A 27857-nucleotide genomic window follows, 5' to 3' on the forward strand; every position below is an offset into this window, starting at 1 on the left:
GTGTGAATCCGTTTTGAATACTTCACAAAGTTCACAGGAGTTTAAATGCGACGCAGTAGGAGAAGGTTACGATTTCTCTAAAGAATGACATGATGAGTGTTAAAAAAGAAGTTCGTCGTTATCATATATACAACAAGCTAGTTAGTTTCTTAGAGTTGACTGGGAAAAAAGAAAAGCTCTTAAAAGAAGTTGTATATAAGATAGTGTATTTTATCGTAGTGAGGAAAAAGAACATATTTGCAATAAGTTGAAAACGCTTTTTTTTCCACTGCAAAAAAATTATCTAGATAAATTAATGTTAATTAATTAGTTACAATATTCAATAAAAAAAAACTATAAGAATTAACTTTCAAAGAGTTATATCGAGTAATTTGAGTTTACGCTCGGTCTCTAAGTAAGATTTTATTAAAATACCAGATTATGAGTATAAAAATAAATGAGATGGATCTAAGTTATCTTTTTTTTTTTTTTTTGTCAAGTTTATTTCTTTAATGCACATTATAATGTCTATGATATAAATTTATGATTCTGTTAATAAAATAATGATTAACATTCGTAGTTTTTTGGATCTAAACTGAACTAGCGTTTTATTAATGTAAAGTTGCATTTCTAAAAATTTGAAATAATAAACTTTAATTGACCAAAAATTTGTGTGTATGTTTACTAGTTTGTTCTTTTATTAAGTTGGTTTAATAAAGTAAGTTCACAAAATTTGTCATCGTAAGTTTAAATGTATGTAAAGCTAGCTAAATAGTTAATTCGACATTGAAAATACTATAAACAATGTTTTAATCACTTTAACATGATCAATAAATCTTTAAAACGTGAGGAAATATTTCTATTTATTGCATAGAAACAAACTAGCTTAAAGCGGTATATGTATATAGTACAAAGTTGTAGTTCTGTTAATAAGTTTACAAGACTGTAAGTAAAGTATTTTAAGAGTAAGAGTTTTTAACAACCAAAAATTTATCTTGTAACAAAAAAAAATCTCTTGTAAATTTTGTTTAAAACACCATAATCACAAAAAGATTAATTTTATTGTACTTAAATAATTCTAAGTAATAATTATTAACAAAAAAATAATTTTTAGTGAAGAGTAAAAACTCTCATTATAACAATGTGTTCAGTAATAAGGGAACCGGCTTAATTGTATAAACACTTTTACTACAATATTGATTTATAAAATTTCCCTGCTTTTTTTAAACAACTGTGTGTCAATTTCTTCCTATTTTAAAAACAAATTGAAAACTTTAATTTTCTAAATTCGTAAATTATATATAACACACTCTTACTGTTTTAAAAACAAAAGTTTAAGTCATTCACATTAAGTTGTGAAAAAAAATTAGCACTAGTTGTCCTATGAAGTTTTGAAGAAAGAACAAATAATTATAACTAACAAGCCATATACACGAAACTATTAGCTTTGTGATTTATTAAAAAAAAATTAAGGCTGAATTTTTATGACCACAATTCTAAAAAGTATTTCAGTAAAACATATTGTTGAAATAAAATTGTTATGAAAGCAGTAAAACTATTTTAACTACAAAAATTTTAAATGAAAATTAATTTATAAACATAGAATTTTTTTTTCCGAAAAAACGAAGTACTATTTTTTTCCATCAATAAACTTCGGTTAGGAACTTACTTATGTAAGAATGTCGCTAATTTGTACATTGTAGAAGTAATAAAATTTTAAAAAAATAGAAATTAAAACAAGTAATACTAAGCTTATTTTGTGAAGTAGGTGTCGTAAAAACCTGTTGGATCCTTGACAACAAACAGAAGTCTCTAGCCCGTGATGTTTTTTCAGCATGAAAAATAAAATAAAGGCTTTTTTTTTATTACTAGTTTTTTATTAACGTGGTAAGTTAAATATCAAGTTTACTTTGGCAACTTATGGTTTACGTGTCTACTTTAGTTAACATTTAAGATTTATCATACGCTTAAGTCATTTTGCATGTTGTGCAATACTCAGCTTATAAGCGTAATAATAATATTTAATTCTAATATACTGCGTAAGAGTAAAATAATGTAACCGTGAAAATGTTATTTTTTACAGTTTAGACTCTAGATACTAGCATTACGTATTTCCTCACAGTAACATGCTAAGAGTAATTTCGTTTTGATAAAAGCAATAAAATTATTGCGCTTTTTTAAAATATTACTACAATAGTTAGTTTATAAATTTAGTCAAATTGATTTTTACTGGGTCACTGCTAAAATGCAATTATTTAAAGAAAAAGTAATTGTAATTTTAATGATATAATGTTGTTAGAAATATACTATATTAACTTTTAAAAGGTTGTTTTAACCAAATCTTGAATAAGTGTTGTATTAGTATATATTTTTAATAAAGTTATTTGTGTTTTAGAACTAGATTAGAAACAAAAACAATTTGGTTAACTTTATTTGTTGACTTCTACTGATATTAACGTCATCAGTTAACAGTTTAATTGATAATTAACTGCTTGGATGTTTACACTTCAGCACAAATTTACACATTAAGTTTAAGAATAATTTATTAAAAAATAATATTAGAATATTGAAAAAAAATACGATTTTTTTGTTCTCAGTTCCCTTCTTATGATTATCTTATTTGACTGGTAATATGTTTATAGACCTTGTGATAAGCAGTTTTTGCGTAAATAAAATCAGCATGGTTATATCCGTTTATCTGAAAAAAAAACAACAAATAAAAAAAATGTAAAAACCACAACATTTAAAAAAAAAACTAATATTATTTAATATTAATAAGATAGTAGTTACTGTAGTAATATATTAAAACAGTAAACATATCTTTAGGTTTCTTTTAAAATATTGAAGATTAAAATAGAAATGTAACCGTTAAAATAAAAAGTTACTTGTTTCTTATAACTTAGCGAGCAAAAGAAAAATCTTTGTACCTAAATTGAAAGTTTGTTCCTTTTTTTTATTACAAAATATTTCTGCTAGTAATGTAGTTAGTTTACTCATACGTTAAACACTTTTAGTTATGCTTTTATGTATTCATAAAACTTTTGGACTTCTTAAATCAATAAAAGTTATAAAATAAACACTGATAAAATATTTATTGTACAAAGCCTAAACAAGAATAGGATAAACTTTTTTTATATTTTAGTACAATAAAACAAAATTTAACTTCTTTTAGCAATATTGTAAAAACCGTGATAAAAAGCGAGTCTAGTTTTATACAAAACGAAAACCTCAACTAACTTTGAAGTATTTTACTTTCTCATCGTCATATTTCAAAATCATCCTTATTTGTCTCTTACAGTCATGACCTATGACCATAGCGTCTCTTGTTCCACAGAAGAAGTAACTGGGAATATCGAACGATGAAAGATCATACAAGGGAGGTTCAGTCTGGTTGTAATGCTCCATATTCGTTATGTTGTTCCCGAAATCATAGTATCTGATACCCATTTCTTCTCTTCTCACCTCTGATATAAAATTTGATTATTTAAAGACTTTTAATGAATTCACAGAAACGTTAGGCCATAACAATAATAATAATAACAAAATTATAGTCATTATAAGTAATTTTACTTTGATTCATTTTTGTTTTAGTCAGTTATTTGAACTAAACATAAGTAAAATAAGTGACTAATTTATAATTATAACCTATAAAATTTTTAAATTGTTAGTTAAAAAATTAGTTTAAATGTTTAATGTTTACTTCACTTTATTTAGTAAACTTAAAGTGGTTTTCATATATTTTACTAGCTAAACTTATACCTCAAACAGTTTTATTTTTGAAGTTTTGAAAGTAATAACAAAACTATTATCTTTAACAAAAAAAAGCATAACACTTTGAATTACTTTCAACACTTTTCATTTGCACCCAGTGTCTGATATTTTGCATAGAGGTTCCGCTTTGATCACGTTTAAAGTAGATGTAAAACCTCTTTGGGTCTAGACCAAATCTGCTATCTCCTGGGTAAAAGTTATATATATATATAAATATATGTATGTATTAAGGAATATATCTGTACTTTGCTATATAATAATACAAAAGTTTTTGTACTTAACAATATTTAATAGTTACGTCATAAAATACAAAATCTTTTTTAATATTAAATAGCAAAGAACAGTTCATTTCAAACCTACAGCTGAAGATTTAAAACAATTTTATTGTTTTTATGAAACATATGTACTGGTATTTTTAAACTGAATTGGTTTCAATAAACTGTAAAATAGTATATTTAAATATACATATATATATACATAGATTATTCAATTTTATATACATTTTTTTTATTTTTTATAATTTGAGTATGTTTTTACTTGATATAACTGTTTTACTATAAAGTATTTTTTTTTCTAAAATAACTATTTAATAACTGAGCATAATTTTAGATACTTCAAAAAATAACATGCAATAAACTACTCTAAATTTGTTAGCGTTTAACAATTACTAAGTATTTTACAAAGCATGGGTTATGATAATAAATTTCAGATTTCTATTCTAAAAAACAAGTTTTCATTTATTGAATTCTTTCAAACTATAGTAGTTTATTAATATCTGTGTATGTTTTACCTGCAAACTGTTTTACTTTTGAGTCGCAATCTGACGGAATGACCTTACAATACAAGTTCTTTCCAGTAGCTATCAAATCATCACGGGGTAAAACTTCGTATTGGTATATAGCCTAAAAGTTAGTAAAGTGTTTTTCTTACTGTTTCTTTTTTTGTTATCAATAGCTTAGTTAAAGACTTTAAGTTTAAAAAAAAAGTTTTGTACAATAAAAACCTTTCATGAGTATTTTATAAAAGATTACTTTATTTAACAATCTAAAGCATAGTTTTCGAAACTCATTTTCAAAATTTTAGTAAAAAATAGATTGTGCCCCTTTATTAAAAATCGTCCCTTAGCTATTTAACTACCCATTTAATTTATACATATAATACACATTGATAGCAAAAATTGACCTTAGTAGCGCAATGGTGCTCATTTTGGTAAGCCCCAAGCATTTTAGTTCTGTGTTTAGTTATAAAAATAAAATACTTACAGTAAGCGCTAAAAACATTCCATGTGTTTCATTAAAGTATTCGCTGTAATTTGAGTTCATTCTAGAAACAGAAGCTGCAGGGGCAAGGGCAAAGAACTTGTTAATTTTTCTGCTGAAATTGTGGCCCAATTGCGCCACTGCTGAGAAAAGGACCACGCTGCCTTGAGAGTGGCCCACATAATTGACCTTCTTGCGTCCAGTCACCTTTTTAATGCGTTCTAGCATCGCAGGCAAGTCGTACTTTCCCATTTCGTCGAAGCTAAACGCCCAAAATTTTTCCGGATCAGTTATTTCCGTAGGACATTTGTAAACATATGACCATAACCAAGTCCGTTCCCATCCACATGTTGTTTTTGCATACTGAGTGTGATTACGAGAATAGTAATTGCCTCTCGAATTCCCCAACCAAACGTCATACCCCTTTCAAATTATTAAAGTTTAGTTTTTACTTTATTTACAATATTATTGTGTTGTTTTTTACCTTATCCCACAGTATCCATGCCAACGACTTGTTGCGCTCGTTGAGCAGCCAAACGTCAGAACTCTGAAGCAGCCCGTGCATCAGCAATACCGGGTACCGGCGCTTGCTGTCGTTGCGCGGCAACCTGTGCATGGTGATGATGTAATTGTCTTCCGTGATGACGTCATCGTGCACTTCGAAGGGGATTCCCTTGGATGAGGCGAGCTGGCAGGCGGTCATGTCGGCTTCTTTTGTGGAGTTGTTAGGGTCTAGTTTGCATTTAAGTTTCAAGGAAAAAGTTGTTTGCGAAAACAGAAAAATAATAAAACAGAAAAGTTTCATTCTTTTTTCATTAAGTATTTTGATATAAGCTAGTATACCTTTTAGAATTTTTATTATTAAGACTTTATCGTGTTGTTAAAAAGCTAATTATCATCGTAGTTAGTAAGTTTACATAAAGTTTACATTTTAGATATTTTATTTATTTATTTTTTATTGTAAATAAATTATTTGTTGTTAATAAAGATGAACTTTATTTTTGACAAAAGATATAAAAACACTTTTGAACTAAGATAGTTATACTTAGTACGCTTTTTTTTACATTAAAAATTTGAGGAACAAAAAAAGGAATATAGAGTTGCTGACTTAATAATATATTTTAATGCAAACTTATATTCAGAAATTCTGATTTATTTTCAAATTTTCACGATGAATTAGAGTTTAAGTAAAAAATAGTTTTTCTTTTTTGATAGCTGCTAATAATAGAGTAAAAGTTAATACCTAACATGTTAAAGTTTTTTAACAAAACAAATTAACAAGGTAAGTATACAAAAAAAAAAAAAAATTTATATTTATAAAAACTAAATTTTAAACCAACTTAGTTTTAACTTTAACAGATTCATATTGCAACTAGTCTGTATCAAAACCTTTTTAAATCGATTTTTATATAGCTATAAAAACTTATTTAACAATGAATGAATATCGTAAGATAATATCGTTATTTCTATTTTATGCAAACCAGTATTCTTTAATCCGAATGAAGCAAACCAAAACGATAGATCACATTACTGTGCTAATCTATTATAAAGATATATTGTTTTAGTTTTTTTTTCTAATTAGAAAGCAATAAAACAAACGCGTATAATAAAGAAATAAATGTTAATGTTTTTCACGTTACTGCAGCTTTTAATGTTTATCATTATATTTTTTTCTAAGTAGCACAATGAAAAATTAACTTTTTAAATGTTTTATTAAAGTAGAATACTAAAATAAAAATATAAGAATTAATGTAATATCAAATCAAAATAACGATAAGCAAAACTAGAGTAAGACAAAATAAACTTTAAAACTTTTGTTAGAAAAAAAAATAATTTAAAGATAACTCAACATAATAATGCAACACAGTGTAATAATTGAAAAAGCCTTGTGTGATGAAATAATGCTATTTAAGTAAAATGGGATCAAAAGTTTTTATACAAAAAGTTTCTTAGTATATAGCAAAAATTAGTTTCTAGCTCACATAGAAATTAAAAATTTACTGTATTAAAATCACAGTTTTATAATGTTCGTTTTTGTATAAAAAAAACAATTTTATTTAGTCTTTTGGTATCTTGAACAAACCACACGACCAACAGCAACAGCTTCCAAGACAATAACTAAAAAAAAATTTTAGGCTGATAATTTAGGATGTTTAACAGTGTGATATTTTGATTAAATATCATAAAAAAACGTTATATAGTTGGTTAGTAATTTTAAGTATTTGAAATTAATTATTAACTAGTAATAAGTAAAATCTTTACGAAAATTCTAGAAGTTAAATTTAGACTTCACTGATGACAGCCAAAAAAACAAAAGTTGAAGCAAAAAGTGCTAGAAGTACCTTTTTAAGAACAAAACTGTAGTGGTTAGAATTTTTTTATAAAAGTCAAGTATAGTTCTACTTAAAAGAACGTTGTAATAAGACTAAATATTAATGCTACAAAATTTTTGTTTTGTATGTATGTTAAGATAAGCTTAGTAAAAAATACTACTAAATGAATTTCTCTATTCCAATAACATGATTTTCGTTTTAATATTGATTTTCTTTTTTTAATAAATTTTTACATTCATTACCTTTTTTGAAAATATAAAATCTTGAGTACAATTATAAAAACTAATATTTATTTGACATCATAGCCTATGCTTTCTTACTTAACAAAATATTAATTTTTCCTAGTAATTTATTGTTGTTATTTAAAACGCTTTGAAACTAACTTGTTGGATATAATATTTCAATGAGAATAATTTTTTTATAACCAAAAATCTTTAAAGTTTCAATTAACATCAATATTAAATAGCAAACTTTAGTTAAACACAGGTAATATTGTTTTCTTAAACTCTAAGAAATACTTCCGAGTCATATTTTTATTTCTAGTTTTTTTTTTCTTCTGAGTATTAATATAATTAACTGTTTGAACTAATTCTAAACTTTATATTTTTTTGTACTATTATTAATTTTTGACTTACACAAACATCTTTCCAATATTTTTTGACTATTTTGACCCTTGTTAATGCCTTTTAACTAAATGTTATAATATAACTATGGTAACGATATTTTTTACAGAACATAATAAGTTTTACTATTTTATACTATAGTTTATGTATCAAAAAAATTTTTGTGCATTTTAGAAAAATTTAAGACTCTCTGTATATAAATGTTTTAGTTTTCGATCATTAATATTTCATCTATATTGTTATACGTAAGGTTCTTTAACTGTGTTCTACTAAACTTAAAACTTTAAAAACTAGTCATATTAATAAAGTAAAAATAAGCCGACTTGTGACTGTCTGAATATTATTCAATATATTTCAAAAAGCTTGTTAGAGCTTTTTTATCGCATTTTTATGATATGAAAAGTTTAGTAAACCTTGTCTAAGTTTTAATAGCAATTTGTTAAATTTGAATATTTCTAAAAATTGAAATAGAATTATAGTTTGTAAATTCTTTACATTTACTAATTTTTTTTAAATCTAATGCTGATTCAGGCTGACTATTCTGCTTCGGATTGTGACTTCGATTAAATACAGTAAAAACTTTTAAAATCGCCATGTATAATTAAGTATTTTTAACATCTCAATAATTTAACAAACTAAAAACTTTAATGATAAATATTCTATAATTGTAACTATATAGTGCAAGATAGCGTTAAATAAAATCAGTTGTAGCTAAGAAAGGTAGGAGTAACATTTAAGGTGTGAAACTGTTTTAGCATAAAAGATGTTCTATTCAATTTAAGTAAAATTTTAGTTCTGAATAAGGTTTTATGATGTATCTTAATATTAATTTTAAGAGTATTTTGTGTAGGTAGGTAAATTAAGATAAGTTTAATTTTTTTTTTTTGAAAAACCTAAACTAGTTTAATTTTTTTGCATCATTTAGATTTAATAGTATATTTTCTTAATAAATCTTTTTTAAATTTTTGTTTTCTTAAAATTTTACATTTAACTTGATATGCATTTCTATCGTTTTGTTTTTAGAGTTAAAACAACTGTGTTCTTAAGTCCTTTAGACTCCCTTTTAGAGTATAATTTGTTTTGTTCAAAGCAATTTGTTTTGTTTACTTTAAGATCAGTTATTAGTTTATATAAATATACATAATTTATATAGAAGAGTCGACTTCACAAACGATAACATATCGTAAAGCTAAATATTTAAATCATCAGCTAGTACGGTTTGAAATATGAGTGGGCTCAGTGGCAATTGTTTAAGTTTATTTAACCGCATTATTATCTAAATATATATGTACATATGTATCTAGAAAATAAGGTGACTAACTAAACTTAATCATTTTCTACATACAGAGCCCACTTAAAAGGCTTTTAAATAGTTTATTAGGAAATTGAAATTAAAAAAATTCTAGAACATAACACTTCTTAAAAACATATAACACTTTATACGTGAATAAAAATAAAACCTCTAAGATTAATGTTTATCTACTGCAAAATAAAAAAACAACATACTAAACAAATTATCAAAATTTTTAATTTAGTTTTTACTGATCAATTCCAATTTCGTTGAAAATGATAAATTTGTCTATAAATAGTTATACCATATTTACAATCCGCTTTTCAGGCACTAGACGTCATCCTGTGATAGATCACGGACCGTCCCTGGTAGCCGTTCAATGGGTATTTTCCTTTTGTCGAGCCTCTGTGAAACTCGTGGATCTCGTCCAAATAAAAAGTCCCTATTTGAGGGTGATGTACCCATCCGTTGAATACACCTTCTATAAAGCTGCAGTGAACGTAAGAGTTGTTTACTCCTGAAATATAAGATTGATTAACTTCATTATGATGCTAAATTTGCATTTTACTACTATTTATTACAAATCTGAATAAATAGTTAATTTTAAATAAATTAAACAAGAAAACTAAATTTATTTACAATGAAACAACAAAGACATAAAAACATAAGATGATAACAAATTTAACTACATCTTTAGCTAGTACTGTTATTCTAGTGTAACAACTTCTTAATTTTATAGCTGAAGTTATAACTGTTTTTACAGCTATGGTAAACCAAAGTAAAAGTTTTAATAGGGAAAAATAATTAAATAAGTAAAAATAAAAAACTTATGTTTAAATACCTACACTGAGTAATAAAATAAATTTAACTGTAAAAATATTGTAAATTTTAAACAGCTGCAAGTTTGGCAAGCTAAAAAAACCTTAGCATAAAATACAACTTAAAACATAATTATATAAAAACGTTTGTATTTTTTACAGTTTCGTATCAATATAAAACGTAAATTAAATGATAAAGTTAAGAAAATTTTTAATTTGCCAAACTAGCTTGCAAATAAAAGAAGGTACAAAGAGTATATATCAAAACTTAAAACTAGTTTTAAAATTAAAATACCATTGAAACAAATAACGTAAGTCTGCCAATGCTAAAAACAGCATGTTTTGTAATTTATTGTTTTTATTTTAATAAATTTTATTTAAAAATACAATAATTCAAAAAAAAAGTCAAAAAAAGACACATATGTACTTGTAAAATTTCGGTGAAAAAATCCTAAAATTTTTTTTTTAACTATATGTAGAAATCTACTATTAGTTGGAAAAAAAATAGTTTTTTTTTAATAAAATTAAATTACTATATTTAATATAAAGAAAAGTATTATTAAAATAAACATAACATTGTCAAGTTTAAAGAAAATAGAAGAAGTGTAAACTTTATTTTAACTGTATAAAGAGTATAAACTTAGTAATACACCTTTTTTTAGTAACTAAATATTTTAAACAAAATATTGTTTTAAGTAAAACTGTAAAAAAATAATTTTAACCGTAAATTAATATATCTATAACTCTATTTGTCTAATAGACTCTAATTGTCTAAAAATATTTCAAACACAAATAACTTGAAAATATTTAACTCAGTGTTAAAAATGAAAATAAAAACAGTTTAAGAGGAAGTATTAGCTTTATGAAGCATATAACTAAATAAAAATTTACTTTAACTGGTAAGTTATCACAGTTTATTCAAAAAAAACCAAAACAATCTTTAATTCAGTTGCCTTCAACTATAAAGACTTCATTTAAAAGTATAACTTGTTTTTTCATCAGATGAGCTTTTTCATGGCTAATCAAATTACTTTTTGTGTGAGTTTTGTGATTACAATGACTGCAAGCAAACTTTGGTTCATAGTGGAATACCATGTGTTGATTTAACTGGCGTTTTGTTTTGAAAAATCTACCTTTCTGACAAATAGAACATTTGAAAGGCCTAACATTACTGTGAGTTGATTGATGTTGAACGAAATTACTTTTTTGAGCAAATTTTTTATCACAAATTTGACAAGCAAATGGTTTTTCTCCTGTATGAATTCTGTAATGCTGAGTTAAGTTACACTTTTGGTTAAATACCTTCAAGCAAACATCGCATTTGAATGCTTTCGATTCTTCATGAATTTTCATGTGTTGCTTGAGGCTATTTTTGCTTGAATAGCTTTTGTCACAAACTTGACATTTGAAAAATTTTTCTGTAAACATTGATTTAGTTATCCTTATACTTAAACAGCTTTTTTCCTGTACATAAGTTATTTAAAAAATATAACAAATTTCATTTAATTGTTTCCTTAAAAGTGTATTTTACTAAATTAAACTGAATTGAAATAATTTTATAATGTAATTAAAGTTTTAAAAATAAAGTAAGAAATAATCTTATTTCAATTTAAATTCAGTTTATTTTAGTAAAATACAATTTTTGATAAGACTTACTACGAAAGATCTCAAATAAATTTAAGACAAAATGTAATGTGTTTCCTTATACTTTAGTATGTTAAATTAATACTTTTGTTCAATTTATAAAATATGAAAAGAATAATTGTAAATCAAAGAAGAAATTTTAAAATGCTACACTGTAATAATGTGTAATAGTAAGTTATTTAGTAATAGTAAGTTATTTATAATTTATTTATAAACTATTTTATAAACATTTTGCTTACAAAAATTTTTTTGTTACCTTAACATTAGAAAAACTTAATTTAATTATTTAACTAACTTTATGTTTACAAATAGTTTTACCAACATTTTACAATTTTAAAACTTAGACTAAGACTTAGCTCAGTAGAAAAAACCGTACAACAAAAAACATACTTTTGTTGCGCTTATTTAAGATATTGTTTTCAGTTGTGTTTACATTGTCATGTTTTTTGTTCAATTTTAACGTATTTCACACAATTATTAAGCAGATTGTTTTTATTAATACCAACAGTATTAGATTCTGCTATAAAAGTTTTTTTTGTAGACTATAACATCATAAGATAATCATTAATAAACTTTTACCGAGTGATAATTAACTAACTAAAAAGGTAAAATTTTAATACCATAATTTTCCTTTTTGCTACGTTTACAATTAAAGTTTATTTTTTTGTTACTAAGAAAAAAATTATAGAAATATCTTAAACCACTATCAATTGTTTTAGAACTTGTTTTATAGTTGTTAAACTATAACGTTTTCCAATAGTTATATGATACTAGGTTTAATTTTGAAACGTTTAAAAACTCACTTAGAACTTTATAGAGACTCTAGTGCTAGAAAAAAGTTATACTAATTAACATTTGATATATACAAAAAAATATCATATTGTGAACAAAAATTTCAACAAACTTTTTTTTGAAGTAAAAGTTTTTTTTTTAAATTTTACAGTTTCAGTAGATGAAATTTCAACTTGATCTGGTTTTTCTTCATTGTTGTTTTGATAATTAGTAAAGTTGCAACTATAAAATTATAATTAAATTTTAGAATATAGGCGTTTAATATTATAATATACTTATACAGTTTCTTAGAACTTTATTAGTTTAAATAAAGTTTAAAACTTACAATGAAGCTGTTCTTTGCATGTCTTTTTCCAACATACTGACTTTGTTTGTGAGATTTTTGTTTGAAATAATTAGTTGTGTCTTCTCAATTTTTAGTTTTTCTACTTGAGTTTTGAAATAACTTCTTTTAGATTGTAACTTATCAACTATTTGTTTTAAATATATCAGCAACGCATATGCCTGATTTGACGCATCTTAAAATATTTAAACAAAATCAAGTTAAATATTATTATTGGAAATGCTGCAGAAATTTTATTAATTGTTTTTATTGACTGATCTTTGTCATAATAAAACTTTAAATAATCTTATACTCTAAATTAAAGTTTTTTAAATCAATAAAAACGATAGTTTTATAACAAATAAACCGATAAGTAATAATTTAATGAAAAGAAACGAATAAAACTAATTAATAAATAATGATTACGTTAAGTTCCATTCCAAGTACGCTGGTTACTACACAATACATTTGTGTAAATAATATATATTTTGTATACATAATGACAAGAATACTTTTACTGTAAAATTATAATAAAAACTTTGAAACAATAATAGCTTTAAAACAAAAAGAAACAAATGACTTTTTTAGTTTTAATATTTTTCCTTTATTTAAATAGTTTTGGTTGGTAATATGAATACTTTTATTTAATTAGCTAAAAAAATTTTAATTTTAGATAATTATTCTCATGTTTCTTTTTTTTTCTATTTACACATTTATACTAACCTTTATCTGTAAAAAGTTCCTTACTAACAACTTAATTTTGATAACAAAACTGCAACGTACTACTAACTATTTAACTCTGTATAAAAAAATATTTTTTTTTCAACAAAACAACACTATTTAGAATTAAGAAAAAAAAAAGAAAACATATTTACAATACAATACGTTTTTGTACTTTGATTTATGCCAAAATAATATCTTCATTATCATAAATACTAGAATTTCATTATTGTATTACAAATAAATTTAGTTAATGAACAAAATAACGAAAACTAATGTATGAAAGAAACTATGGAATGTATGAAACTTAGCTTATGTTAGAAAGAGAAATTAAGTATTTAGTTTTGGTTGTTTTAATAGTAAAAAGTTAGAACAAGTAAAAAGTTAAGCTGTTGTGGTAAACTAAATATAAGTTTAGGCAAAAATATTTTTAAGATGCATTTATATTTATCTTTTTATTTTGTTGTTCACTTTTAATAATACATACAGCAAAAAATAATAATGAAAACATCATTTTGCTCGAAAAGAATAAAATCATAGTGTAATAAATAATCTTTACATCTACTGTTCAAAACAAACAAATACAAAGATGAATATATTTAACTAATATACGGTTAAAACAGAAACTTTAGTAGTCCAGTTATATCTACCAATAAAACTTATTTCGAAATGAAATGTTTTATTAATACTCTACAAAATGCCATATTTTTGTGTCTGAATAATTCTAATTAAAACATTATTTTTCAGTAGTACACGCATTACAGACACTAAAAAAGGAAAACATTTTTTATGTACCTAAATAAGTTTACAAGTTGGTCAATTACTAAAATAAATATTAAACATAAAATTTTCTGACTGTATAAAATGTAAAAGTATAAAAATTAACCAAAGTCATTACTGTTAACTAATTCATTAAATTATACGATATTGTAGGCAAAATTTTTTGAACGTTTTCCAATTTTTAAATGAACATGAAATAATAACGCAACTACTATTATTTACTTTAGATTATTTAACTCTGTATTCGACTTTGTATAACAATTCAACTTAAGTGACGACAAAAATGAATGTAAACAGCATGCTATAAAGTAGTAGACTTAAACAATTAAATTAAAGTTGAGAAAAAGAACTTTGAGCTAAGAACTAAGAACCTAAATTTTATTTTTAATAAATAAAAAGTATAATGTCGTAACAAATAAACCAACGAAAAATATTTTAATACAAAGAAACGAACAAAATGAATTACTAAACGAGGCATTACGTTAAGTTTGAAGTACGCTGGTTACTACACAATACTTTTTTGTTAATATACTTTTTTCTATATTCATAATATCATGAACACTTTTTATTGTAAAAAAATATTTATAACAATATTTTTTTTTTAACAAAAAAGAAACAAATGACTTTGTTTTTGATTTTAGTGTTTTTTTTTTGCATTTAAATATTTTTGTTCGATAGTATAATAACTTTTATTAAATAAATCTCAATAACTTTAAATTTTTGATAATTAATCTGGTGTTTTTCTTTTTATTTGTACAATTTTACTAACCTTCATCTGTGATAAGTGCCTGAACTACGAACTCCATTTTAAATATAGAGCTGCAACTTACTACTATTTATTAAAATCTGTATAAAAATAAATTTTCAGTTAATTTAAACAATAAATAACACAATTTAAAAAAAAAGTTACAAATGCTAGCATATTTTTTTTTTACTTTAATTTTTTTTTATATGTGCAAAAATAATAACTTCATTATCACAAATACTAGAACTTTGTTATTATATTACTGATAAACTAAATCAATAAACAAAATAACGAAAATTGATATATTAAAGATACTACAAACGTGTCAAAAACAGAAACTGAGTATTTAGTTTTGATTGTTTTAATAGTATTAAATTGAAAGAAGTAAAACTTTAAGCTGTTGTAGTAAACTAAGTAAAACTTTAAGCACAAAAAAAGTTTTAAGATGCACTGCTTTTCCTCTTTTTATTTCGTAGTTTACTTTAAATTATAAAAATTTCAAATAATAATAATAAAAATATCATTTTGCATAAAAAAAAAAATGAGTGTAATAAACAAATCTTATAACTACTGTTCAAGTAAACAAATTTTAAGTTAAATATATCTAACTTTTTTACGGTTAAAACAGTAAATTGAGTAGTTCATCTACCAAAAAAAAATTCAAAAACTTATTTCTTGAATAATACTGTACAAAATGACATATTTTGGTTTCAAACAATTCTAAAACATTATTTTTCAGTAGTATACGCATTACAGACACTAAAAAGAAGAAAACTAGTTTTTTATTATAACTAAATAAGTAAAAAAGTTTGTCAACTACTAAAAGAACAAAAAAAATTCAAACATAAACTTTTTACGACTAATAAACTTTTTTACAAAAATTAACCGTAATTCATTAACTTATACGATGTTTTGGGCAAACTTTAAATACGTTTTGTTTTTTTTGTAAATGATTATGAAACAATAACGAAACTTAAACTTACTTTAGAAAATTTAACTCTGTATTTGACTTTGTAAAACTAGTCAACTTAAGTAACGATAAAACTGAATATAAACAGCATGATAACAAAGTAGTAGACATAAATATCTAAATTAAAGTTAAACAGAACCATGAAGTTTGAGTTTAAGTTTTACAAATACAAGGGTTAGAATGTATGTTTAAATTATTTTTTTTCGTGAATTTTTTCATGAACTTTCAAGTTTCCTTTTTTGTGAGTTTTAAAATCACAATGACTGCAAACAAATTTTGGTTCATAATGATAAACCATGTGTTGGTTCAAATTACTCTTTGTTTTGAAACATCTACCTTCTGGACAAATACTGCATTTAAAAGATCTAACTTCACTGTGAGTTGCTTGATGTTCAACTAAGGTAATTTTTTGAGCAAAATTTTTATTACAAATTTGACATGCAAAAGGTTTTTCTCCTGTATGAATTCTATAATGAACTTTAAGTTTTGACTTGCTTACGAAAACTTTCGAGCAAATATCGCACTTAAATGCTTTTGATTCGTCATGAATTTTAATGTGCTGATTAAGACTATATTTGCTTGAATAGCTTCTATGGCATACTTGACATTTGAAAAATTTGTCTGGTTAAATTAATTCAGTCAATATTTTATTATAGTGATTATCAATACTTTTACTCAACTTAAATTACAATAAATTAAGGAAAATAAATTTACTTTCAAAAGTTTAGATTAAGAAAACAATTAATAGAATTTTCGAAATCTTATAAAATTAAAAACATTTTAGAGCAATGAAAGAAACATGAAAGTTGCGAAATGTTCAGAAAATAGTAGAAAAAAAAAGAAATTTTTATATATTAACATACTAGAAAAGTTTTTCAAGCTGTACATAATTTAATTTCATATAGTAGTATGTGTAGTAAAGCAAAATCTTGTTCGATAACTAAAACTAAATAGTATGCTTTAATTTTAGGAACTAACTGTAAGTTACACAACACTTTTAGCTAGGCCACTTACTTTTTTAAATTTGAACTTTACAATATGACTTAGAAAAATTATAAATTAGACCTACAATTATAACTTAAAATACCTACTTTGATTTTGCTTCTTTGAAACTTTCTTTCCGGTTGGATTTATGTTCATATCATTTTGTTTAGCTTTTACGTCTTCTACACAGTCATTAAACTGAATATTTTTATCAGTATTAACATTGTTCAGACCTATAATGACAAAACAATTTATTACAAACTAGAATATTACATAGGAATATTTTTTTATGTGTAAAGCAAAAAAAGAGCTCAACTAATATTGATTTTTAAATGTCAAGGTTATAAAGTGTCAGAACTATAGTTTAAATAATATGAATAATTATTAATAGTGGAGTTATTCAACACTGATGTAAAATTACTTAATTCATACTATTTAGTTATGGTTTTCAAATGTTTTATAGACCTCATAACTAGCTTTTTTAAAAAAAGTACAAAATTAGGAGTTTAAGATTTATTATTAAGAATCATACTATTGAAAATTTTGAAGAAGGCTTAAACATATAGTTAAAAGTACTGAATATAAGTATTAATTTTATCAAATAAATATAGTACTAAAGTGATTTATAACAAAGACTATGAATTTTCAATTTTTATACATTAAACATTTTAAAGATAGGGAGTTTAGTTAGTTTTAGGAGTGTAGTTTTTTTTTATGAAGGAAAAACAACTGCTTATTTAGTATAGCAATTTTTACATTAGGTTAAGATACTTTTACCTGTAGTTACTTATTTGAACTTATTAAAGATTCTGAACAACAATTGATATTGTTATCATACAGTACTACTAATTTTTAATTTAATTACCTTCACTTTGCTTATTGACAATGTTTTTATGAGATGTAACATTTTCTACAACTATATTTTCTTCAACTTTCAATTTTTTTGAGACAACTTTTACTTTTGCAGTTCTATTAGTTTCAGCAGTATCTAAGTAAAAAACTACATATGAAAGTATAAAAAACTAAAAAAAAACTAATAAAATATACTTAAAATTAGTTAAATAGAACTTATTAATATTTGCATATTAAAAAGTGTATTTACATATTGACCATTTAAGTCATGTAAAACGTTTAGTGTTCTTATTTTTGGTCGAAGAATATACTTACAACTTTATGTATAGACTTATAAAATTGGCTTCGTAAAGTAGGCTATATGGCCCCCATATGTCCTGTTTGGAAATTTAGTGGGCCATAAGCTGCAAATAGGCCAAAAGGCAGGAAGGCATGACTAGTAAAGGGGCCACGAGGGTGCCTTAGAGGCCCTAATTTGAAAACTACCCTAGATATTCTTGATGATAATGGTTGAGAGCAATATAAAGTTCTTAGGCGTATGATAGGTTGGTTTTAAAACTTACACTAGACCAGGGCTTAAGGCGGTCCTAAGCTGTAAAGTGGCAAATGGCGGTAATTTAAAAAGTATGCTAGATATTTCGGATTGATAATGAACAACAAAATAGGCTTATCTAAATTAATTTTTTGAAAGAAGTTAGGATAAAATTTTAAATAAGTTCAAATGAATTTTATGTTATTAAAAAAAATATTTGGGAAATCTTGCTTTAACAAAATATAATACGCATATTAAAACAGTTTTTATACAATTTTAAACTTACTGTTTTGTGAAGAAGAAGGCTTATCAATATTTTCTACAGTTTCTTCATCATTAGATGTAACCTCAGTTTGATAAAATTTTACTTCATTGTTGTAACTATTCTCACTAAATTTGTTAGTTAAAGTATTTGAAATCAATTGAAAAAAAAATTCTTTTTAACTAGTAACTTACTTATATACATGGGTATTATCATAACAACATAAAATATATAACAAACCTAAAAATTTTCCTTTGAACGTCTTTTTCTAACATATTGACTTTATTTGTGAGATATTTGTTTAAAACAATTAGTTGTTTCTTCTCAACTTTAAGTTTCTCAACTTTAGTTTTAAAAAAATCTTTATCAATTTGTAACTTATCAACTATTTCTTTCAAATTTGTTAATAATACGTTTGCTGTGTTTGAAATATCTAAAAGAAAATATTAAATTAAAGTTTTTCTATAATAAATAAAAAAAATTGTTAAATAATTTCTGTTTACTGTTTTGCTTTTTTTCTTACAAATTTCTTATCTTTTTATACTAAAATAATAATATGTGCAATTTTACTAACCTTCATCTGTAAGAACTAACTGATTTATGAACTCCATTATAATGACAAATTTGGAATTTACTATTACTATAATCTGTATTACTTAACAATTTCTAGTAAATCAAAACAAGAAAACTGGTTTTTACAATAAAAAACAAATTCATAAAAATACTTTACAATATCAACTAAGTATCTACATCTTTAGTTAGCATTGTGAATATATTGTAAATTTGTTACTATGTACAAGCTGAACTTATACTTTTTCATAACTTTGGTCAACATAAATCATAAATGGCCCAACAACAATGAAATAAAACATTCATGTACTAATATTTGAGTCTAAAACAAGCTTTCTACAGTACAATTTGAAAACTTAATTTTTTATTTGTACAATCTTACTAACCTTCATCTGTAAAAAGTGCCTGACCTATGAACTCCTTTACAATAACAAAACTGCAATTTACAGTTAATTACTTAAATATGTATAAAAAATTAATTTTTAGTTGATTTAAACAATGAAACAACACTACTTAAAATTTTGAAAAAATGTTTTTAAATAATATTTACAATTTATGCAAGCTTCGTTTTTGTAGTTTGAAACTTTTTATATGTGCAAAAATAATAACTTTAATACCATAAATACTAGTTTTTGTTATCGTATTACAGATTAATTAAACTAATAAACAAAATAACGAAAATTTATTAACAAAAGACAATTAGAATGTATGAAACTTAGCTTATGTTAGAAAGAGAAACTGAGTATTTAGCTTTGATTGTTTTAATAGTAGAAAGTTAGAACAAGTAAAAAATTAAGCTGTTGTGGTAAACTAGATATAAATTTAAGCATAAAGTATTTTTAAGATCCACTTCTAAAGTTCTAATTCTCTTTTTAATTTGTAGTTCATTTTTAATTATACATACAACAAAAAATAATAATGAAAATATTACTTAGCTCAAGAAAAAAAAAAAAAACTGAATGTAATATATAAAGATTATATCTAATGTTCAGTATAATCATGTATTAAGGTAAATATATTGAACTTATTTACGATTAAAATAGTAACTTGAGTACTTCATTTATATCTACTAATGAAACTTATTTTAGAAAGAAGTTTTTTATTAACATTATACAAAAAGCCATATTTGTTTAAATCTAATTTAAGTAATTCTAACTAAAACATTATTTTTCAGTAGTATACACATTACATACAACAATTTTCTTTTTGTTACATCTAAATAAGTTTAAATTACTCAATTACTACAAATTGGTCAATTATTAAAAAAAAACATTTTTCAATAACAAATATAACAATAATTAATAAATTAATAAATATAACAAATAATAACAATAATTTTCAAACATAATTCTAACTAAAACATTATTTTTCAGTAGTATACACATTACATACAACAATTTTCTTTTTGTTACATCTAAATAAGTTTAAATTACTCAATTACTACAAATTGGTCAATTATTAAAAAAAAACATTTAAACGTAATTTTTTTTTCAAGTGTAAAAAAGGTATAAACTAAAAAAGTAACCATAAGTCATTTCTAATAACTAAATCAACAAATTATACGATATAATAAGCAAATTTTTTTTAACCTTTTTTTTCAAATTGATGTAAGTTAATAATGCAACTATTATTTACTTTAAAATGTTTAACTCTGTGTTTGACTTTGTAAAACAATTTAACTTAAGTGACGATAAAACAGCATGCTATTAAATAAGTAGACTTAATATATAACTTGAAGCTGAGATACAGAAGACATAACTATGAAGTTTTAGTTTAAGCTTTAATTTAGTTGCTTACAAATTCAAGGGTTATACTGTATATCTAAATAGTTTTCTTAACATGAATTTTTTCATGAACTTTCAAATTCCATTTTGTGTGAGTTTTATATTCACAATGACTGCAAGCAAATTTTGGTTCATAATGATATACCATGTGGTTGATCATACCGACTTTAGTTTTGAAGTATCTACCTTGTGGACAAATACTGCATTTGAAAGATCTAACATCACTGTGAGTTGCTTGATGTTGAACTAAGGTAATTTTTTGAGCAAACTTTTTATTACAAATTTGACAAGCAAAAGGTTTTTCTCCTGTGTGAATTCTATAATGTTTTTTAAGTTGTGAATTACATTGGAAAACTTTCAAGCAAACATCACATTTAAATGCTTTTGATTCGTCATGAATTTGCATGTGTTGGATGAGACTATATTTGCTTGAATAACTTCTATGGCATACTTGACATTTGAAAAACTTCTCTGTTTAAATTGATACAGTATTTACTATACTATAAAATATAATTCTTTACTCAACTTGCATAACAAGAAACTTAAGAAAAAAAGGCTTAGTTATAGAAAATAAGCTTTAAAAACAAATAATACAGATTTTTAGAATTCTTTTGAAGTATATACATTTAAGAGCAATTAAGGATGCAAAATGTTCAGAAATAGTAAAAAAACCAATTTTTACTTATTAACATACCAGAACTATTTTTCAAGCTGTTCATAAATTACTTTTATACAGTAGCAAATGTAATAAAAACAATATTTTGTTCGATAACTAAATACTAAATTATATGCTTTAATTTTACAAACTAACTGTAAGTTACACAACACTTCTAGCTTGGCAACTTACTTTTTTTAATTAGAACTTTAGATTATGACTTAGCATAATTAGAAAATATATCTACACTCAAAATTTAAAATACCTACTTTGATTTTGGTTATTTGAGAGATTCTTTCCGATTGGATTTATGTTCTTATCACTTATTTCAGCTTTTACGTCTTCTACACAATCATTAAATTGAATATTTTTATTAGTATGAACATTTTTCAAATCTGTAATGACAAAACAGTTTATTGCAAAATAGAATATTATAAGCGAATATTTTTTATGTCTAAAGCTAACAAAGAATTTAAGTAATATTGATGAATGAATGGCAAAGTTATAAAGTGTCAGAGTTATAGTTTAAATAATTTAAGTACTTATTAAGAGTAAAATGATTCAACACTGATATAAAACTACTTAAATTATACCATTCAGCTATGTTTTTAAAAAGATTTTAAGGACCTCTAAAGTAGCTTTTTTTTAAATTACAAAACTAGGTGTTCAATATTTATTTATGAGAAACCATACTATTGAAAATTTAAAAGGAAACTAACACATATAATTAAAAGTATTGAACTTTAATATTAAATTTACCAGAAAAGAAACGTAAAAAAGAGATTAATAATAAAGATTATGAACTTTCAAGTTTTTCATTCTTAAACATTTAATAATTAGAAGCTTATTAAAGTGTGTATGTTTTATGTGTTAAAAAAATGTTTCTTGTAGTCTAGTTATTTTTACATTAGGTTAAAACACTTATATTCGTAAGTGTAAATTGTTAAAAAATCTGAATAACAAATGATACTGTTATCATACAGTACTACTAATTTGTAATTTCATTACCTTCACGTTGTTTATTGACCTTGTTTTTATGTGATGTAACATTTTCCAAAACTTTATTTTCTTCAACTTTCAATTTTTTTGAGACAACTTTTATTTTATCAATTCTAATAGTATCAGCAGTATCTAAGTTAAAAACTAGGTATAACAATAAACATATCTAAAAATAAATTACTATTATAACATACTTACAATTAGTTAAATAGAACTTATTAACATTTGCACATTAAAAAATTATAAGTATATATAGACCATTTAAATCATGTAAAACGTTAAGTATTTTTTCTATACTTACAATTTTGTAAAGACTTTATAACACGGTTTCCTAAAGTTGGCTTTATGACCCCCATGGGTCCTGTTAGGAAATTTAGGGGGCCATAAGCTGCAAAGAGGCCTAATGGTAGGAGGGCATTACTAGCAAAGGAGCAACAGGAGTGTCTAGAGGCCTTAATTTGAAAATCACATTAGACATTCTTAAGGTGATGGCTGAGAGCAAATAAAAGGTCTTATTTTAGAGTAGTTTTGAAACTTACATTAGACATTCTTAAGGTGATGGCTGAGAGCAAATAAAAGGTCTTATTTTAGAGTAGTTTTGAAACTTTAACTAGACCAAGTTTAATGCGGTCCTAAGCTGCAAAGGGGGCCTAAGGTAATAATTTAAATATTATGCTGTATATTCTCTGGATTGATGTTAAATAGCAAAAAAGGCTTATTTAAATTAGTTTTTTGAGAGAAGTGGTGATATTTTTTATATTTTATTAATTTAAAGGAAATTTTTGTTATTGAGAAAAAATATTTAGGTAATCCTGCTTTAAAAATAATAAGCATTTTGAAAGAATTTTTATACAATTTTAAACTCACTTTTTTGTGAAGAAGAAGGTTTATCAATATTTTGTACAGTTTCTTCATCATTGGATGTAACCTCAGTTTGATCAAATTTTACTTTATTGTTGTATCTATTCTCACTAAATTTGTTAGTTAAAATTTTTTAAATCAATTGAACTGAATAATGTCTTTTTAATCAATAACTTACTTATATACATGGGTATTATCATATAAACATAGTAAATATACATAACAAACCTAAAAACTTTCCTTTGAACGTCTTTTTCAAACATACTGACTTTATTTGTGAGATATTTATTTAAAACAATTAGTTGGTTTTTCTCATTTTCTAGTTTCTCAACTTTAGTTTTAAAAAATGTTTTTTCAATTTGTAACTTATCAACTATTTCTTTTAAATTTTTTAATAATGCGTTTGCTGTGTTTGAAATATCTAAAAGAAAATATTAAATTAATGTTTTTCTATAATATAAAAAAGTGTTTGTTAAAAAACTTTTGTTTACTGTTTTATACTTGTTTTCATACAAACTTCTTATCTTTTTACACTAAAATAATAATTTCAACAATTTTACTAACCTTCATCTGTTAGAAGTGACTGATTTATGAACTCCATTATAATGATAAATTTACAATTTACTATTACTATGAACCTGTATTACTTAACAATTTCTAGTAAATCAAAAAATGAAAACTATGATTTACAATAAAAAACAAAGTCATAAAAATACTTTACAATATCAACTATATATCTACATCTTAAGTTAGCATTGTGGTCATAGTGTAGTTTTTTTTTTATGTAATAGCTGAGTTTATACTTTTTTTATAGCTTTGGTCAACATAAATCATAAATGAACTAATAATAATGAAGTAAAACATTCATGTGCTAATATTTGAGTCTAAGTATTAAAATTGCTAATGTAAAAGAAACTATCAAAACTAAATTTAACAATATTTATGGTAATCAACAAAAAATCATCAGCATAAAAATTAATTTAAACCATATTTTCGTTTTAGTGCTTGCATTGTGTTATAATTTAATATCAATACAACACATAAGTCTTAAATAAAGTTAAGACAAAATTTATATTATGTTCATTAGCTTGCGTACAAAGTGAAATATATGAAATGTTAATTAATGTTTACAAATATTGTATAAACTACGCAAGCATTGAAAAAAATATAATGAATCCTTAATGTTAAAAATATCAAGTAAAGTACTCAGTCAATTATTTCAAATGAGTACTTATTTTTTATTAAAAAATGAAAAATAGTTTCAGTAAGGAATTATGTTAAGCAAATTTGCATATTCATTTAAATAATGTTTAGATAGTTAACATTTTGTCTAGTATGTGTGAAAATTTAATATCAATAGTGAATATAAAAACTAAAACGTCTAATTTTTTGTCAATATTATTTAAATTAGTAAGCCACTAACAACACTTCAGCTCTAATAACATCTATATAACATATAGTTCAAATGATAAAGAAATTAAGCGAAAATATTGAATAAAATTATAGTTTAAACATACTGTAAATCTTAAGCAAATTTTTAAAAATATACAGTAATTTATTTTTTGGAAAATAGAAAGTTGAGTAACTAAATATACACTTGGCTAATTGGCATACGCAGTAAAATAATATAAATGATCAATTCATATAATATATAAGCAAACTTATTGTGAGTAGTGAATATAAAAACTAACATATAAAATTTTTTTACAAAGAAATCATTTAATTTAATAAGCTACTATCGATACTTCAGTTCTGAATATTTTAAAAACTAAATAAAAATATAAGTTTTATATAAGTTGTAAAAAGTGAAAACTTCATAAACTGGTTATAAAAAGTCATTATTGATTATTAATTAAACATATTTGTAAACATAATTGTAAAAAAGGAAAAGCTTTTTTTAGGTGAAAGTGTCAAAAAATAATGCAATTACCTTCTAATAGAGTATTTGACATTGTAAAAAATAAAATTAGGCTTGGATGCTACAAAACAAATCTACTCTAGTTTAAAACCTAAAGTTGTGAAAAATTACTTAATGTTTCAGTATAAAATTTTGTTTAGTTGTTAACAAAAAGCTACAGAGCAAGTTTAAACTTTTTCCTTTCAAGAGTTTCTTCCTTTTCAAGAGAAGTTTTATATTACTTTTTGTATGAGTTTTTAAACCACAATGACTGCAAGTAAATTTTTGTTCATAATGAAACACCATGTGATTGATTAAACCGGCTTTAGTTTTAATAAATCTACTTTCTGGACAAATAGAATATTTAAAAGAACTAATTTCACTGTGAGTTGCTTGATTTCAAACTAAGTTACTTTTTTCAGCATTTTTTTTTACAAACTTCACAAGCAAAAGGTTTTTCTCATGTATGAGTTCTATAATGGATTTTAAGTAGTGACTTACTCACATAATTTTTCAAGCAAAATTTATATTTAAATGATTTTGATACATCATGGATTTTTATGTGTAGATTAAGACTCTTACTATTTGAACATTTTTTGTCACAAATAATACAACTGAACAACTTTTCTGTAAAAACGTAGTGATTAAAACTAATACTATAATATAAAAAAGATTTTCTAAATAACATAAAAAATAAAGCCAAATATAAAAAGTATAAATAAAATATTTAAACTCATACAAAATATAATTTGATTAATAAAGTACTTTAAAAAATGTATGCAATAGCAAAAATAATTCATTATATTGTACAATATTAAACTCAAGCATCAAAACCTGAGCCACTTAAACAGGACACATAAGAAGAAAACTAAACGTAAAATAAATTCAAAGTCAACAATATAATTTAAAGAATAAACATTAACAAAAATTAGGCAAAGTTAAATTTATAAAAAAAAATTTTTTTGTTATATTGTTTATTGTATAGTTTGTATTATATAGGTGCTTAAAAAAAGTATAATTTTATCAAATAATATGAAAAAAATTGTTGGAGTATCTAAAATTTTGAGGAACAGACTAGTATTAAATACAAAAATCTTGATACCAAACTTTAGAAAAAATCTTATTGACTAAACAATAGCCCGAAAGTTTATGTAATAAGTATAGTATATTGAAATTAAGAAAACATATTATTCTATTACAACAAGAAACGAAAAAGTTTTACAAATTTTTAAGCTTTCTTTTTGAATAAACAAATTTACATTAGGATATTGGAAATACTTGTTTTTTTTTCTGAAAAACAGTTTAAATCATTTATATTAGAAAAAATCAAAAAACATATTAAGTTGTTTTCAGAAATTTATTTTCATTAATTTTAGTATAGTAAACTAGTGTCTTATTTTAAGTATAGTTAACATATTATGTACAAAATATTTATGTTTTTTAGGAAAGGGCAAAATGTTGATATTTAATTTTATGTTTAGAAATAAATATTAACGAAATTTTGTAACAGCAATATGTTATTTTATAGTAAAAAATTAAATTACTTATAAACTGTACTTATAATCAAAACAATCTCGATACTTAATTTTTAATGACTTAAATTTTTTTATTAAGCAACTTAACTCAAATATCTTAAAGTATAAATTTAACCAATACATAATTTAGAAAAGGGATATAATGTTTTAAAGCAACTCACTAGAAAACTTCAAAGAGCAACCAAATGTATCATTTAATTTCTGCAATTTTTCATCTTGAGTTTGAAACTTATTAAAATCTAAAAAAAAAAATTATTTATTTTGTTCATTTAAAAACTTTAACTGTTTTACAACTTGGTCAAAATACTATTTTTAGTCTTAATTGTGATAATCTTCTCAGTTTTATTTATTTCACAAAAATCATTTTCTTCAACTCTCAAGTCTTTCACACCACCATAAGTCTCATTGTTTTTATCATTGATAATACTACTCGTTTCTGTATTAACATTGTTTTTTACATATTTAAATTTGACATAGCAGCTATTTATTCATTAGACTACATCATTTTTTCATTATTTTTTCAACTAATAAGTTGGTATTATCAGGGTATTTTCAAAACTTTTTCTAGGTTTTTCAAATTTCTTCCAGGTTTTTTAAATTACACACTTCTGGGTCTATTTATAGTTTAGAGTTAATTTAAAGGTAAAAATCAATGTCAAATAAAATAATAATATTGAAAAGATACTGTAAAGGGTATACTATTAAAATCCACCTGCATTCAAAATCCATTCGACTTTTCTATAAGTTTTCTTTATTTATTTAACTTTTTTTTTTTGCATTTTTTTATCTATTTTTATTGTTACTGTTACCCCTAACCTTAACCCTCGATCCATAAGCAGTTCTCGAATTTAACTGGGTGGATTTTGATCGCGGGTGGAT

General features: G+C 23.6%; 1 protein-coding gene across 1 annotated transcript; it reads right to left on the minus strand.

Annotated features, from left to right (window-relative positions):
- Positions 1-3207: 3207 nt before the first annotated feature.
- LOC145832492 (lipase member K-like) lies at positions 3208-5712 on the minus strand. The gene is made up of 5 exons (XM_082939810.1): positions 5494-5712; positions 5013-5432; positions 4541-4652; positions 3823-3936; positions 3208-3443 (listed from the first exon to the last, which is right to left on the minus strand). The coding sequence occupies exons 1-5, from the start codon at positions 5710-5712 to the stop codon at positions 3208-3210; spliced, it is 1101 nt and encodes a 366-aa protein (XP_082795936.1).
- Between the last annotated feature and the right edge of the window lie 22145 nt (positions 5713-27857).

The sequence above is a fragment of the Thalia democratica genome, chromosome 3 (assembly GCF_965202585.1).
Source record: "Thalia democratica chromosome 3, ktThaDemo2.hap1.1, whole genome shotgun sequence".
In the NCBI taxonomy this organism is placed as follows: Eukaryota; Metazoa; Chordata; class Thaliacea; order Salpida; family Salpidae; genus Thalia; species Thalia democratica.